General features: G+C 39.3%; 1 protein-coding gene across 1 annotated transcript in view; it reads right to left on the bottom strand.

Annotated features, from left to right (window-relative positions):
- EFCAB5 (EF-hand calcium binding domain 5) overlaps positions 1-17,806 on the bottom strand; it is a 165,155-nt gene that overhangs the window by 114,186 nt on the left and 33,163 nt on the right. Inside the window, exon 4 of the mRNA XM_003277076.2 lies at positions 16,484-17,060. Within this exon, the coding sequence (XP_003277124.1) occupies positions 16,484-17,060 (577 nt within the window). The remainder of the gene's footprint in view (positions 1-16,483; positions 17,061-17,806) is intronic.

A 17,806-nucleotide genomic window follows, 5' to 3' on the forward strand; every position in this document is an offset into this window, starting at 1 on the left:
TGATGGCCATGATGCCCATGCTGAAGGTTGTGGGTTTACCGGAAAGAGGGCAAGGAACACCTGGCTCACCCAAGGCGGAAAACCACTTAAGGCGTTCCTAAGCCACAAACAATAGCATGAGCGATCTGTGCCTTAAGGACATGTTCCTGCTGCAGATAACTAGCCAGAGTCCATCCTTTTTTTTCGGCCCATCCCTTTGTTTCCCATTTTAGTTAACCTATGATCTACAGAAACAATGCTTATCACTGGCTTGCTGTCAATAAATATGTGGATAAAACTCTGTTCCAGGCTCTCAGCTCTGAAGGCTGTCAGCCCCCTTATTTCCCACTCGACACTTTATTTCTGTGTGTGTGTCTTTAATTCCTCTAGTACCACTGGGTTAAGGTCTCCACAACTGAGCTGGTCTCAGCATTCATGTCTAGGGTGGAAGCCTAGAAGATGCATTTATAACAAGCATCTCAGGTCATCCTGATGCCTTGGATCAAACTTCTGAGAAATCTGTCTAGGGGTATATCTCAGCTAATTGCTTTTATCTAGTCAAAGTCTCATGCTTTGCCAGCCACTGCTGAAGTCCTGAGCATAAGAGTTACTCCTGCAGCCAGAACTGCATCACCCAGGTTGAGAATGGGGGAAAAACTGTGCTTTTAATTGTACCTATGTGCATCACTCCTATTAGGACTCCAAAAACCCCAAACTGGTTTTGATTGACATCAAATACAATGGCTCAGAATAATAAAAATAGTCACTGGTTTCAAGTACAAGTTTTTCCCAACAATGTTGGAGGCAAGTCTTCATCTTTCAAAGAAGAAAGACTAAGACAATCTGACATATTTTAAAATGCAAAAAGATTTTCAGTGGGAACTGGTAAATTGAATACATCTGATAACCCGAAGAAACTACTAAAATCTAAGTTATTACCTTATGCCTATATAAGGCCTTCAAAATTCTCTAGAAAAACAAGTGTTCAAAAATGAACTTTGAAGTTTGAAAATAAAAGCAGACAGGCAGTTTAGTGGTACAGAAAGGGCTAGGTCCGAACTGCTGGAAGATTAATAAGTATTTTATTTTTATTTATTTATTTATTGTTTTGAGATGGAGTTTCGCTCTTGTTGCCCAGGCTGGAGTGCAGTGGCACAATCTTGGCTCACTGCAACCTCTGCCTTCCAGTTTCAAGCAATTCTCCTGCCTCAGCCTCCCAAGTAGCTGGGATTACAGGTGCCCACCACCATGTCTGGCTAATTTTTTATATTTTTAGGAGAGACAGAGTTTCACCATGTTGGCCAGGCTGGTCTCAATCTCCTGACCTCGTGATCCACTCACCTCGGCCTCCCAAAGTGTTGGGATTACAGGCGTGAGCAACCACACCTGGCCTTAATAAGTATTTTAAAGGAGTGCTAAGTTTCTCTGATGCAATCGCTAACCAACCAACCAAATCTCTACGGCTCAGCTCTACCCGTCAGCTACCAAAGTTCTGAGAGCTTGTCTGCTTGTCTTCTTCTGCTTCTTCTGCTTGGCTCCCCTTCTGCTATTTATCTGTTTCATCCTCTGCTGCTTTTTTCTTTCCCCCTCATCTCTAGCCAGGATTCTTCTCAATTTCTGTCTTCATTCCTCTGTGGCTCTGTCTTCTGTATCTGTGTTTTTCACCCAGCTCATTTGCGTTATTCATTCATGCACTCACTCACCAAGCCACTCACTCACTCATTCATTACATAAATATTTATTCGGCACCTACTATGGATTCTGCCGTTATAAAGCTTAGGGTCCAATGGCAGAACAGATAAGTAAACGATATTTTACGGTCAGTACTAAGTGTCTCCAGATTCTCATATGACACAAAAATGAATTCACAAAATTGGTTTTCTGTCATTTTCCCATCTGCTTGAAGTATTTTTCTCCCTCTCTTTGCTTGACTAGATCCTGCACATGCTTTAGGTCTCACCTCAGACATCATTTCCTCCCATTTATTGATGTCCATCTCTAGAAACAAAATCTACTTTTGTGCTTCTGGGCCACTGTACATGAGACTCAAAATATAATCCAAATGGATTTTAAATTGATTGTGTCACCTATTCAGGGAATTAATAAAATTTGTCTTCTGTAGCCTGCATTATCTCATGAAGATGTTTACTTTACATTAATCCAGAGAATTCTAAAGCATCCAAAACTCTTAATTTGGGCAGTACAGGGTAGACATAACCTATAAGCAGATTCATCCTAAGTATAAGGGGACTGGAAGGGAAGAAAAACTACATTATGGAAAAATTGCAAAAATAGTCATAAATTATTCCCATTCCTGTATGCATGTCTCTATGAATGCAACATAACTTTGCAGCTCCTCCCATGAAGAAGTGGAGTTTGTTCCTCTACTCCTTGTCTGCCTCTGGCCATGTGACATGCTTTGGCCAATGGGCCATTAGAAAACAGAATGTAAGCAGAAAGTTGAAAAGTACTTGAACACTGGGGCTTGCCCTCTTTTATTGAACTTGGGAGCCCTTCCACTATAATACCATCATGGAAATGAGGATGGGCTCTCCTGCTGGATGATGATCCAGTTACTTCCATTGCTTTTGCAAAGAGACTGCCAACCACTACAAAAGTGATTGAGGTCATCATTTTTGGTTGTTATTCTGAAAGTCAAGGGATATCATTGAAAGGTTTCATCTTACTGCATCGCATGAGTGAGTCTAATTGATATCATGTGGAACAGAGATGAGCCATGAGCCCAGCCCAAAGTTACCAATCTACAAAATCATGAGCAAATAAATTCTATTGCTTTAAGCCATGAAGTTTTGGAGTATTTTGTTATGCAGCAAAAGCTAACTAAGAAAACAGTTTTCCTGTATGATTGTTTTGAGATCTTTTAAAGAAAAGCATAATATAAATCTGATTAAAGAGTAGAAGCAAAAATGCTTCCCCACCTAGTTGTGACAATCCAAATTCTATCCATCAATTCAAGCTGTATAAGGAAAATCTCTATTTACAGAAACATTTGCCTAGATTAAAGTGAAAGTTGTATTACATCAAAATTGGTTCTAATCAACTTAAGTGGATAATTGACCGTGAACTTTCAGTGACCTCAGTATACTAGATCATTGCTATACCTAACTGAAGACCCTTTCTTGACCACTAAAAACTGGGACTTGTTTTAATCAATCATGTACAGATCTATGGACTCACTCTGTCCTATACAATGTGATAAGTTTTTAGTTCTTATAAGTATAGCTATTATAAAACAATTAAAAGCCCCTGAATTTTCCCCTTCCACAAACCATTCCGTGAAGTCTTCACTGGTATATATTCCTTTGCCTGGCAAGTTAATAAACTCAGTGTTTGTTTGTTTGAAGGTGTTTTTAAGCTCTGGTGGTCTTAGTTTCACAAAGCTAAACTGAACTGCTTTTTTGCTTGCTCTTTCTTTCTTTCTTGCTTGCTCTTTCTTTCTTTCTTTCTTTCTTTTTTTGACAGAGTCTTGCTCTGTTGCCTAGGCTGGAGTGCAGTGGTGCTTGGCTCACTGCAACCTCCACCTCCCAGGTTCAAGCGATTCTTCTGCCTCAGCCTCCCGGCTAATTTTTTGTATTTTTAGTAGAGATGGGGTTTCACTATGTTAGCCAGGATGGCGTCGATCTCCTGACCTTGTGATCCGTCCGCCTCGGCCTCCTAAAGTGCTGGGATTACAGGCGTGAGCCACCATGCCCAGCTGCTAAACTGAATTTCTTGCCATTCCTGGAGTATGTCCATATTAGTCCCATGATGAGTATTCCTATTAAAAATTTATATGAAATATATGCCTACTTACTTCTTATACTTACTTATTTTCTCTTTGTTTATTCAATTTATATCTTAATACATAAATGAGGATGCTGATATAATTTAATGATTTAAGAACAATCTAAGTAATTAATCAATAATATTTAAGTAGATGAATAATTAGGCCTCTTCAGAATTTTATAAAATGATAGAGAACATTTATCATAGCATCCTCATTAAATAGTGATGATTAATTCCAGATATTTCAAAGTTAAAAATTCAATTACTCTAAATTAAGGGATGTGAGAAAATGAGGTGACTCTCCCATAGTTACTGAGCATTAAGACATATCTCATAATAATCTTATGTATCTAAAAACAAAAAAGCAAAAATAAAATAAAAACAAAAGAAAACTTTCATCATTAAGGCAGACTGGGATAGGTTAATTAATTAACAAGCATTTATTGAGCATTACTCATAAGACACAGTGTTAGATGCTGAGGATTCAGTGGTGACTATGACAGACATAGTTCCTGCTTATATTGTAGCAGAGGAAACCACCATCACAACTGTGATAAGTGCAATGAAGGAGAAACACAGGATGCTATGAGAGCACATAAGGGAAGATCCCGACCCAACTTCATGATGAAATGGTATCCGAGCCTGAACTCTAAAGGATGGGTAGGATTAAGTAAAGAGGAAGAAAAGTGGTATAGGCAGAGGGAATGGCATATGTGAAGACCCTGAGGTAGGGAGAAGCACAGTATGTTTAAGAACGAAAGAAACCCTCTATGCCTGGAGTATAGTGTGGGGAGAGAGGCAGGATCCAAGGCTGGAAAAGCAGGCAAGGACTAGGTCATCCAAGGAAGGTCTCATAGGCTTAGTTAAGAATTTTGTTCTTTATTCTGAGGGTAAAAGGGTACCATTGAAAGAGTTCACATTGGGGAACAACATGGTAAGATTAGCCTTTAAAAAAATCACTTCAGTTATGGATGAAGAATAGATTGGAAGAAGGCAACTGGATGTAAACATACCAATTAGGAAACTATTGCAGCAGTGGAGGCAAGAGATAATGGTAGCTCAGACTAGGATGAAAGCAGTGGGGGATGGTCAGAAATGAACAAATTTAAGAAAAGAAGGTGAAATCACCAGGACTTAATGACTGATTAGAAATGAACAGTGAGAGATCATCAGAAGGTGTACAGGTTGATTTGCTATTTTTTGTCTTGAGGACAATGACTTCTTGAAACTGAGGTGCTTATGAAACATACAAGTGCAGATGTTGAATAAATAGTTGGATGTACTGGGATAGAGCTCAAAGAAGGTGTTTGAACCAAAGATATAAATCTAAAAGTCATGAATGTATAGATGGTAACTTAAGTCATGTTGGAATGAGAGCACTCAGGGATGGAATATAGAGTGACAGGTTAAAGAACTTTAATATTTGAAGATCAAGTAGCAGAGAATGAGCCAGAAAAGGACACTGAGAAGGACTAAATAGAGAAATAGAAGGAAAGCTAGACAAGTATGATATCATGGAAGAGGAAGGAAAAAGTATTTCAAGATGGAAATAATGCTAAGAGGTCAAGTAAGATAAAAATGGCAAACTTTCTACTGAGCCTAGAAGCATGGAAAACATTGTGGTTTTGGCAACTGCCATTTATTAGAGAAAGCCTGGCACAAAAGCCAGAAATAACAGGTTAAAAAATGCATGGGAAGTGGGGATAGTGTATATGGACAACTGCTTTTGATAAAATTGGCTGTTTTAGTTATATTTCCTCAAATAGACTGTATAAGTTCTTCATGACAAAAATCAAATTTTGTGTTTTTTCCCTATAAGGTATAGCTCACCACTGAGAACTCAGTAGTTATGCAATAAATACTAATTGAGTAAAGTTTCCTCAGTAAGTTTAAGTTTTGTTTGTTTGTTTTTGAGACGGAGTTTCACTGTTGTCCAGGCTGGAGTGCAATGGCCCGATCTCAGCTCACTGCAACCTCCGCCTCCCGGGGTCAAGCAATTCTCCTGCCTCAGCCTCCCAAGTAGTTGGGATTACAGGCATGCACTACCATGCCCAGCTAATTTTGTATTTTTAGTAGAGATGGGGGTTTCACCATGTTGGTCAGGCTGCTCTTGAACTCCTGACCTCAGGTGATCCACCTGCCTCGGCCTCCTAAAGTGGTGGGATTACAGGCGTGAGCCACCGTGGCCGGCTAGTAAGTTTAAGTTATTAATTAATTCATCTAACATTTATTGAACCCCAGCTCACGCCAGGCATTGTGCTCAGTTTCAAATATAGGTATAATAGAAGATAGCCCTTGTCTTCAAAGGGATTATGGGAAGGTAAATAACAATTACACTACAGTGTGCTAAGGGGGCTGACATGAGCCTACAGGTGTTTCAGAAATGTAAGAAATATATAGAAAAAGTACTTAATCCAGACCAACTGTGACAAAAGTGGTGCTATAGCTGACTACTGAAGGACAAGGAGAACTTAGCCAGCTAAAGAAACAAGGGTAGGGATGTTTTAGACAGAGAAAGCTGGCACTCTGGATTCGCAAAGAGGACACTTGGCTGGTGGTTTTGATTAGTTAATATGTATGGTAGTAAAACTGTTATGCATAAATAATGCAGCCTATCTGGCCAGGATGGACTAAATCAGGGCTTAGTGGTCATTGTCACTATACGCTGGGTAGCTCAGATATAATGCCTCCAAGCTTTACGGCTGGCCTCAATGGTGAGGATTTCCTTTTTTTTTTTTTTTTTTTGAAACAGAATCTCACTCTGTCTCCCAGGCTAGAGTGCAATGGTGTGGTCTCAGCTCACTGCATCCTCCGCCTCCCAGGTTCAAGCAATTCTCCCGCTCCCGAGTAGCCGGGACTACAGGTGCGTGCCACCACACCTGGCTAAATTTTGTATTTTTAGTAGAGACAGGGTTTCACTATGTTGGCCAGGCTGGTCTTGAACTCCTGACGTCATGATCCACCCACCTCGGCCTCCCAAAGTGCTGAGATTACAGGCGTGAGCCACCGTGCCCAGCCAGGATTTCCTATTTCTGAATGAGGTGAGTTGAGTTCCAGTTGAGCCACCTTTTTGGAAAAGTAAGAGCAGGTCAGAGGCCAACAGAGTAAGCATACTCCCCAGTCCCCCCATTGCCCCTGCCCCAGGGAAGCTGGGAAGCATCTGTTTCGATGGTAAAAGACTGAGTTAGCACAGAGGATGTAAAAACCAAAGCAATTGCATATAAGGTCTTCAGCCATTAGAAGGCCAGAACTTCCTCTATGAACAGACAAGTTATCTTCTTTTGAGGCTGTCACTGGATACTTTTAAATGAATCAATGGAATTATACGGAAAATCCTAAAAATTTCTGGACATCCTCGATAGTCTTAGGAGTTTCTACTTCAGGACAACCACACCTTGTCAGGCATTGTACCAGATACCCAGCCCTAGCTGGAGAGAACTTGACTCAGGGACTCTACCTCAGTCTCTAACATTAGGAACATTCTATGTCATTGAAGCAAACCAGAGACTCATTTAATATCAAGTTGCAGGGTAGGGTGTAGAATACAAGGATGTCATCCAGGGAGACCATGATCTTGCAGTCCATAAGTGGTTGAATTTCTTAAGTATTTAATCATGGGACGTATACATACACAACAGAGTAAGGTTTAGAGATGGACATGAAACTAGTCAGTGTACATAAATTATCATTATGCTTCAGGTTGAACAAGAGTAGAACCTGTTTGGATAAAGTCCTACCACCATTCCATTGGATGTAACAGTCATTTGAATACTACAAAAATATTTTCCTTGCCCATTCACTCACATCACTCATAATCTGTTTTACTGGATTGATAAAATTTGATATTCAGTATAAATCGACAAGATGATTAATATTACTAATATCACCTGTGCAGAAGCACCTGTGGGTTTTCCTAGCATAATATAAGCACATGGCTCAGTAAATGGGTGGCAGCTGGTGTAGAGTATGAGCAGACAGCTGTCTAGGAAGCCACTGTCTCATGGCAACTCAGGAAGACCCATATCAAGGATGAAACATTCCCTCTGTCTTGCCAAGTCCTACTGCTGGCATCTTGTAAGGATGAGTAAGACATTTTGAAGCTTTAAAAAAAAAAATACAAAAAGTACTTTGAAGCAGATCTGAGAACTCTGCAAATAACACATTCCAATAGAAACACACACAATAGATTTTTGTCACATAGTTTACATAAATTCCTTGAACACAACACGAGTTAATATGCAAGAAATTAATAAAATAAAGGCTGGTGTCCCTCGCTCCTTGAAATTTTACTTGGTTTGTGTATCCTTAAGGCTTGAGTATTTATACTAACTTGCTCTTCTCTTGTATGTAGCTGTGGTAGAGAAAGTAATTCTTTGAAATACCTCTTTGTGTTTCTCTCTGTGTATGGATTAAATGTTCCATCATTAATGCATAAGGTTGATAAAGAGGAGTCACAGGAAAAATGCCTGAAAGATATCTCAAACTGCAACACAGACCCCATAATGAATATGCAATTATCAGAGATCACTACCAAGGCAGAACTGGGTATGCATTATACAGGAAAAGATACAAGCTTCTGTTTTGGATCTCTTAGATCTACTTTCCGGTTCATTTGAACTCATTCTAGGTTATTATGGTTCAAGACTAGTGGAGAAAAGAGAGGAAATTTGTAGTAAAGTAGAATAGTCTGAAATTCTAACATTAACAGTTTTCCTTTTTTACTGCTTAAAAGTTTTATATTTTAAAAAATATCCTACAGTAAAATTTACCTTCTTTGGCACATAGTTTTACGAATTTTAACATATATGAGTATGTGTAACCACCGTCATAATTAGGCTATTAAAAGTTTGTAATCCTATTTTAGGAGCAAATATTTTTCATTATCGATTCATAATAAGGTGGTAATGATCTTCAAATATGCAATCCCAAACACTGGAGAAATCAAGAGTCAGAGGGAAAAGATACTTTTTAAAAAGCATTGTAAAAGAAAAGAAAAGATGAAGAAAAGCGAATGATACAAACTTAACCTACTTTACAGTTGTCCAAAATTGCATGTAAGAATTAAAGTCCACTTTAATTCTATATCTGTGTCTTTCAAGAACCCCAAGGAAAAGTAGTAAATTAAATTGCACATATAAAACCTACAAAGAGCAGTGATACTGTATTTTTCAGATATAGTGACTACCACTATAAAAATTGTTCCAAATAAGTAAGCAGTGTCTTCTCTATCTGTTGTTTTTAGAGACCTCATAGAGATGAATCCCTTTTGTCCTAGAAAGTAGGCAGACAAAAGCTTTTTGGATCAAGCTGAAGCAAATGAACACTTAAACATTACCACAAGAAGATAGAGTCTAATTAAAACAAATACATTTTCTTTGACTTTTTTTCTTGGCTATAATTCAGGAAAATTTCATTCCTAAAGTGAATGGACTTTTCTAAGGCTTTGCAACGGGTTGAAGGTAACACAAACAATGGTATAGTTGTGAGAATTTCAAAGCAGGACTGTTTTTGCTAATATCGCTGGGTATACAAGCTTTAAGTCGATAGGAATTAGGAGCAGAACACACTGTTTTAAAACATCCTTAGGATTTCTGAATATTCTACAAATGCCTGACACTGTCATCTGTTGACATACAGATCTTGGATTTTTGCCAGAAAAAGATGAAGCCCCAATTCTAACAATCCAGGTAAACAAAGCAACTTTGATTAATTATTTCATGAAATTCCTGCAACAGTGTTGCTCCAGTAGAGCAACCATTAACTAAAACTTTTACCAAGCCTCAAATGACCCTAAGAAGTCAAACTCCCAGTTCAAGAAACATCAGTGAAACAACCTAATTCTCCTGTGTCATGGAACCCAATGACCTACTGTGCTTATTACTATCTTATTATAGACATTAATGAATGTCTAGAGTTTTACATACCCATTGAGATTTACATATCTGTAACAAGAGGAAGTGTTTGTCAATATATTTGTTTACAGACAACATCAGTTCACAGATTGTAAGTATTTTTAGTGGAAATAGATCTAAATACAGTCTAATTTATCGCAAGAACAGATGGTGAGTGGGAATGTTCCTTAAGCTATTTATTAAATTTAATGAAACTGCTTCCTGCATGCTACTGGAAGTTTTCACTAGTACTAAAACTCTCTTAATTTGGTTTCTTTTTAATTTGGTCTTGAAACTTTAGTGTGCAGTAATAACCTCTTATGGAACTTGTTTTAAATGCATTCCTAGAGGTTCTGATTCAGATCTGAGGAAGGATCTAGGAATCTGCACTTTTAACCAAGCACCCCAGGTGATTCTGGTGTCATTGATAGACAACCATGATCTTAGAAAGCCTGTTTCAACTGAAAATAAAAATTCCATAATCACACATAAAACAAGAGTTCTGCACATATCTCTTACTTTATCCCAGAGGGATATCTGTGCCTAATTCCAAAAGAATTACTATTCTAAAGCTTCTAATTAGTTGTTTACCCTATAGGAAGGACACTAAAACAAGTCAAAAGGAATTATAAATTTTAGTGTAGGTGGGCCGGGTGTGGTGGCTCACGCCTGTAATCCCAGCACTTTGGGAGGCCAAGGTGGGTAGATCACCTGAGGTCAGGAGTTTGAGACCAGCCTGACCAACACGGTGAAACCCCATCTCCACTTAAAATACAAAAAATTAGCTGGGCATGGTGGTACACACCTGTAATCCCAGCTAGTCGGGAGGCTGAGGCAGGAGAATCGCTTGAACCCAGGAGGCTGAGGTTGCAGTGAGCTGAGATCGTGCCATTGCACTCTTGACTGGGGGACAAGAGTGAGACTTTATCTCAAAAAAAAAAAAAAAAAAAGAAAGAAAATTTAGTGTAGGTCTGTATGTCAGAAGATATTAAAAGGAAAAGTGTTATCGCTTTTGTTTTAGACCTAGGAGAGACCTAATAGATACCATTTAGACAAAGGTCAGCGAATTACAACCTGGGGGCTAAATCTGGCCCACTGACTGGTCTTGTATGGCTCAAAAGCTGAGGGGTTGTTATATTTTTAGTTTTTTATTTTAAAAATATTATTATTTTATTTATTTTATTTTTTTTTAGAGATAGGGTCTCATTGTGTTGCCCAGGCTGGTCTTGAACTCGTGGCCTCCAGTAATCCTCCTACCCTCACCTTCTCAAAGTGCTGGGATTACAGGTGTGAGCCACTGTGTTCAGCCTAAATCATTTTTTAAAATCAAAAGATGAATAATATTTTGTGCCATGTGAAGATTATATGAAATTCAAATTTCAGTATCCACGAATAAAGTTTCATTGGAACACAGCCATGCTCTCTCATTTACATCTATGCTATGACTGCTTTTGCACTACAACAGCAGAACTGAGAAGTTGTGACTCAATTTACCAGGCAAAATGCTTTCATTTTTTATGTAATGAAATTTTTCAAAATTTCCATGATCTTGAGGATTATCTCCAGCATAAAGGGATTTAATCTCTGTTTTTTTCTAGTTTTTTGCATGGCTCTATTTTTACATATATATACCTAGTGAGACATATTCTTTTTTTTTTTTTTTTTTTTTTTGAGACAGGGTCTTGCTCTGTCACCCAGGATAGAGTGCAGTGGCATGACCCAGCTCACTGCAGTCTTGATCTCCCAGGCTCAAGTGATCCTCCCACCTCAGACTCTGGAGTAGCTGGCAATAGTAGGCATGTGCCACCAAGCCAAGCTAATTTTTTTTATTATTATTTGTAGAGACACGGTCTTGCTATGTTGCCCAGGCTGGTCTTGAACTCCTGGGCTCAAGAGATCCCTCCCAAAGTGCTGGAATTACAGGTGTGAGTCACTGCACCTGGCAAGGGTATATTCTAAGGACAAAAAAACTGCAAATAAATGTAAAGCCTTGTTTAATATTTTTATTATTAATAAGCTTGTTGGTATTATTATTTTGAAGTTTTTTTTTTTTTTTTTAGATAGAGTTTCACTCTGTCACCCAGGCTGGAGTGCAGGTGGCACGATTTCAGCTTACTGCAACCTCTGCCTTCCGGGTTCAAGCAATTCTCCTGCCTCAGCCTCCCGAGTAGCTGGGATTACAGGCACATGCCACCACACTCAGTTAATTTTTGTATTTTTAGTAAGACGGGGTTTCACCATGTTGGCCAGAGTGGTCTCAAACTCCTGACCTCAGGTGATCCACCCATCTTGGCCTCCCAAAGTCCTGGGATTACAGGCTTGAGCCACCGCACTGGGCCATTTTGAAGCTTTTATGTAAACTGTAGGATAAAACAAATCAGTAATTATGTCAATGTCATTAGGAACCAAGATTTTCTGTGTAAGATAAAAGGAAATACAGGCCAGGCGTGGTGGCTCACGCCTGTAATCCCAGCACCTTGGGAGTCCGAGTCAGGTGGATCACGAGGTCAGGAGTTCAAGACCAGCCTGGCCAATATGGTGAAACCCTGTCTGTATGAAAAATACAAAAATTAGCAGGGTGTAGTGGCGGGCGCCTGTAATCCCAGCTACTCAGGAGGCTGAGGCAGAGAATTGCTTGAACCCAGAGGCAGAGGTTGCAGTGAGCCGAGATCCCGCCACTGCACTCCAGCCTGGGTGACAGAGCGAGTCTCTGTCTCAAAAAAAAAAAAAAGGAAAAAGGAAATATAAATATTAAAGAAATTAGATAAAGACCTGAAACATTATATTTAATATGCAACTGTCAATATTAACTCATTTTTTAAATTATATATTTCTTTTCTCAGCACAGCGAATTTTAATGTCTCCCTTTTGCAGGAGGAGAGGTTGCCTTACCCACTTTTGAAGACACCCCAAAGGTTGTCTGGCAGTTTGGTGCAGAAAGGATTTGGCCCAATCTTGTGCTGGCTAAGATACAGAAAGGCACATAAAGTTTGTGGCTCAAAGTCCTCCGGGCTGGGGTGGGGCAGAACGTGCACAGGGAAGTGGTTTGGGAGAGACCTGTAGGAGTGTGGGCTTGGGTTCCTGTGACAGAGGTAGTTGGTCCTCGTGGACCAAGGCTGGGGTGGCCAAGGGGAGCCTGAGCCCTCTGGCTGGGAAGATGCTCCTGCGGTGGCCCCTGTCTAGGGGAGCTAGTTCACCAGCTCACTGCTTTCAAACCACAGCTGGATCTCTTTCTGACCCCCTGCGCTGAATAGCTGGTGTGAATGATGTTCCTGCTGCTGTGGAACTGAAGTCGCTGAAGTCTCCCCTTATGGTCACAGAGTCAGCCTCAACCCTGTCAGTGTATCCTATCATGGCCCTCGAGGCGTGGATCACATTGTACCCTTCCCAGACCATGGCCATCAACAGGCCTGGAGTTCACATAGCTAAGGAGGGCTGGGTATAAGGGCTTCCTTCGCAGATCCTGGTAGTGTTCAGCAAGGACGCTTTATGTCCGGCCACAGGATCTTCATCCCTACCAGCTTGAAGCCCTGCCTCCAAAGCGCTGGATCACATCCCTAACAGGCCGCCACAAGACCCCAACTGGCTTCAGTGAGACCAGGGTCCACTCCTGGACCAAGAAGGGTCCTCCTGAGCCGGGCGCAAGAGCAGGCATGGTCCAGAGCCCGCGGGTCGTACAGCAGGCCCGGCAGTGGTGGCACACCTGAAGAGGCTGCAGGTGACGTCTGGTGACTGGCCATTGACTCTAAAAATTATATGTTTTAGTCCTGAAGGGCCTAGAAACAATGACTACACAGTATTTATGAGCACTCCTAGCTCACAAGTGAGTGATCCCTATTAAAAGGAGCCAGGAATCCATTTTAAAAATGCATGGGCTGGGCGCGGTGGCTCATGCCTGTAATACCAGCACTTTGGGAGGCCAAGGCGGGTGGATCACGAGGTCAGGAGATCGAGACCATCCTGGCTAAGGCAGTGAAACCCCATCTCTACTAAAAATACAAAAAAAAAAAGAAAAAAATTAGCCAGGCGTGGTGGCGGGCGCCTGTAGTCCCAGCTACTCGGAGAGGCTGAGGCAGGAGAATGGCGTGAACCCGAGAGGCGGAGCTTGCAGTGAGCCGAGATTGCGCCACTGCACTCCAGCCTGGGCAACAGAGCAAGGCTCCATTTCAAAAAAAAAAAAAAAAATGCATGAAGTTTTCAAAGACTAAAGGGGTAATGTCAGAACACAGAAGCCTAAGTTGGTGCAATTTGAGCATCTAACAGAAAAAAAAATTACTATAACTGATTAAAATATATTGAATATATATTAAAATACATGCATCCATGATGATACTGAAAAAGGAACCCCTTCCCAAAAGGGGAAAACATTTTTCATTTGCTGCCACTAGCGGTGACTATTGATAGGTAGACAGATATATACCATATTCTGAAAAATCTGTAATTAAAAGGAAAGATATATTTATTCTGTCTTACAAGTAGAAAGCATATTTCAGTGTACCCAAATACATAGCAACTAAGCAGGATTTATTTCAGGAATTCTAAGATAATTGAATAGTAGGATATCTATTAATAAAATTCATCATTAAGGAATCTAAGGTGAAAATCATATTATCACTTTCATAGGTGTTGAAAAAGCATTTGATAAAATCGTCTTAATTTTTAAAAATCACTCTGAAAGGTAGAAATTAGGTACATTTTCCCATTGAGATAAAATGGAATAGAACTAGTAATATAAAAACTGCCCATAATGAAGCAGTAACAGAAGCAGCATTTCTACTAAAGTTGTAAAAAGACAAGGATGCTCATATCACCACTATTATTTAATATTGTATTGGAGGTAGTAGCATATTAGTATAAAAATTGAAAAGGAAGAAGGAAAACTACTATTATTTGCGGACAATGGTTACCTCCCTAGAAAACCCAAGAAATCAACTGTTACTGTAAGAGAACTCAGTAAGGTAGCAGGGTACAAAAATATATAGAAATTAGTAGCTTTCGTGTCTTCAGACTACATCCAGATAGAAAATATAGTAACAGAAGAAAGCCCTGCTTAAAATAGCAACAAAGAATGATAAAAATAACTAGTAATGAATCTAATAAGAGGGATACAAAACCTACATAAAAATCTTTTTTTTTTTTTTTTGAGATGGAGTCTCACTCTGTTGCCCAGGCTGGAGTGCAGTGGTGCATCTCGGCTCACTGCAGCCTCCGCCTCCCGGGTTCAAGTGATTCTCCCACCTCAGCATCCCAAGTAGAGGGGATTACAGGCATGCATCACCACGCTGGGCTAATTTTTGCATTTTTAGTAGAGACAGGGTTTTGCCATGTTGGCCAGGCTGGTCTCGAACTCCTGACCTCAGGTGATCAGCCCACCTTGGCCTCCCAAAGTGCTGGGATTACAGGCGTGAGCCACCATGCCCAGCTGCAAAAAAACTTTAGGACAACACTAATTCATACAAAATAAGGTAAGCAAATGGAAAGACACCCCGAAACACTCATCATTATTACAGATGTTGGTTTTCTGGTGTGTGTGTGTGTGTGTGTGTGTGTGTGTGTTTTTGAGACTGGATCTCGCTCTGTCACCCAGGCTGGAGTGCAGCGGTGTAATTTTGGCTAATTGCAGCCTTGAAGATGTTGGTTTTCTGAGAGTATTAATAGATGTAATCAGATTTCAAAAAAAATTCCTGTAAGGTTTGTTTTTTCATTTTCCCTCCCCATTTTTTTTCAAGTAGACAAGTTACTCCCAAAATTCATATTAAAAAGGTAAACAAACAAAAATAGCCTGGAAACATCAGAAAAGAAGAAGAGCAAATAGTGGGGACCAGCACTGTCAGATCTATGGAATATATTTAAAAGTCTCAATTATTAAAGCAGTGTGGTACGAATGCATGAAAGGGAGACTGACCAATGGAATAGGATGGAAAAATCCGGAAATACACCCCAAAATATATATGAATTTATTAATAAAGGCTCAATCCCAAACCAGTGGGGCAAAGATAGACTACTCAACTCTTACTGGGACCACTAAGTAGACATTTGAAAAAGGATAAAGTTGAATCCTTACATGTTACACTAGGTTAAATTCCAAATGAGTCAATATTTAAAATGAAAATTAAAATAATAATAATTCTGGAAGAGAACATGGAAGAATTCTTTTAGTATTTTGAAGTGTAACACTGCCTCAAAATCCTGATGCCCTAAAAGAAAAGTTAAATTTGACTATATAGAAATAAAAAATCTTCTACATGACAAAAGATAAATGGCAGGTAAAAATGGGTATATGTAACACATATCACATGCTTTTGTGTAAAAGAAAGAAAATTAATAATCCATGTTTGCATTTCCTTATGTATGTATAAAGAAATTCTATAAGGATCTATAGAAAATTAAGAATAGTAGTTATTCATGGTGGAGGTGGAATATTGGGTAGATGGAAGATAAGAATGGGAGGGAAACTATTCACTATATAACTTTTTTTACATATTGGCCTTTAAACCAGATTGCCTATATGGAAAGTTAAATTTTTAAAAAGTTCCAACTTTCATATAGCTTACTTTCCAGTGCAGGCAGATAAATAAAAATACAAATCAATATACACTTGCAGTCATAGTGAGATAATTAAATCTATGAATACAAGGAACTTATTTATTTTGTTAGTCTTCACAGTGCCTCAAAAAGAGTGAAGCACATACTAGCAGCTCAATAAATACTTTCTGAATAACTGTAGAATCACTTCCTTTAAGTCCTGTCTATGATTATGTCATTCTTTCTACTAGTTTTTCAATGTAAGGAGACAGATCATGAACTGAAACTATAACAGATTGTACCTGTTGCAGATGGTGTCAGGAACATATATCTTCAGGTCTTCTGTGACTTCTTTCATCACCCTCTGGTAACCAGACATTCCTGGGTCTTTGATATAATTGGGATTGTTTCTCATTAAATATTCCCCCAAATAATTAATTGGGTCAAAATTGCTTGGAGTATCAGCTTCTGTCAAAACCTTCTTCTTTTCTACTTGAGTTAACATGTTTTCTACTCCAGGAACTAAGGTGGGTAGAAGTTTGTCAAGCAAATATGCACGATTATTCAGTGTCATGCTTTCAGTATTAAACCACTCTTTGGCCAAATTATCCCTAGGGAGTTTTTTTTCAGGCTTTTTTTCTAGTTCCTTCTTCAGATTTTCCTTATCTATTATTTTCTGCTGCATTGCTTGGGCTCTTGCCTCCATTCTTTCAAAAAGGTTTTTCTTCCATGTGTGCTCTAGCTTTGATTTCAGTTCAGTTTCATCTAAAGCAAAAATCACTTTTGCAGATTTTCTAATTGCAATATTACCTGAGGCTTCAGTTTTAGAGTCCTTTATTGAACCAGGTGAAATTTTTCGCTGCCCCTCCAGGTTTAATTCTGAGGGGAAAAAAAAGTGAAATGTAAGAAATGTTAGAAGTAAATTTTAATCTATGTGACTTTAGAATAATATTTGAAAAAATTTTTATATCCATTTACACAGTGGATTGGAAGAATGTCAGCTGAAAATAACAGAAAATCAGACAAAGTGACTTTAACCATAAAGACATTTATTGTTGACTTAATCAGAAGCCATTCAGCAGTTCAGTGATTTCATTAAATACGTAGGCTGTTTCTGTTTATTTTCGTTCATTTTTTTGCTTGTACCTCATGATCACATGATGACTATTACAGCTCCAGCCATCACTTCCTCACAGCAAAAAAGCATAGAGGACAAAGGGTTTTTCTCCTCTTGAGGCTCTGTTTTATTATCCGAGAGGAGAAGATCCCAGACTCCCCACTCTAAGACTTCCCTTTACGTTTCATCGGCCCTAACTAGGATACATGCCCACACCCAGACCAATCGCTGGTAAAGGGAAATGGGATTACTATGAATAGTACGGACAAATTATAATTTATTTCTTGGTGTCACGGTTTGGATCAAATTCTCTGATAACAAGTGATTTTCATCTGCTACAACACTGAGGTTCAATTGGCAGGCAAAAAGGTAGGGAAGGCTGGGTGCAGTGGCTCACATTTGTAATCCCAACATTTTGGGAGGCCAAGGCGGGAGGGCTGCTTGAGCCCTGGAGTTCAAGACGAGCCTAGGCAACATTAGGAAGATGCTGTTTCTACAAACAATAAAA

Source organism: Nomascus leucogenys, chromosome 19 (assembly GCF_006542625.1).
Source record: "Nomascus leucogenys isolate Asia chromosome 19, Asia_NLE_v1, whole genome shotgun sequence".
Lineage (NCBI taxonomy): Eukaryota > Metazoa > Chordata > Mammalia > Primates > Hylobatidae > Nomascus > Nomascus leucogenys.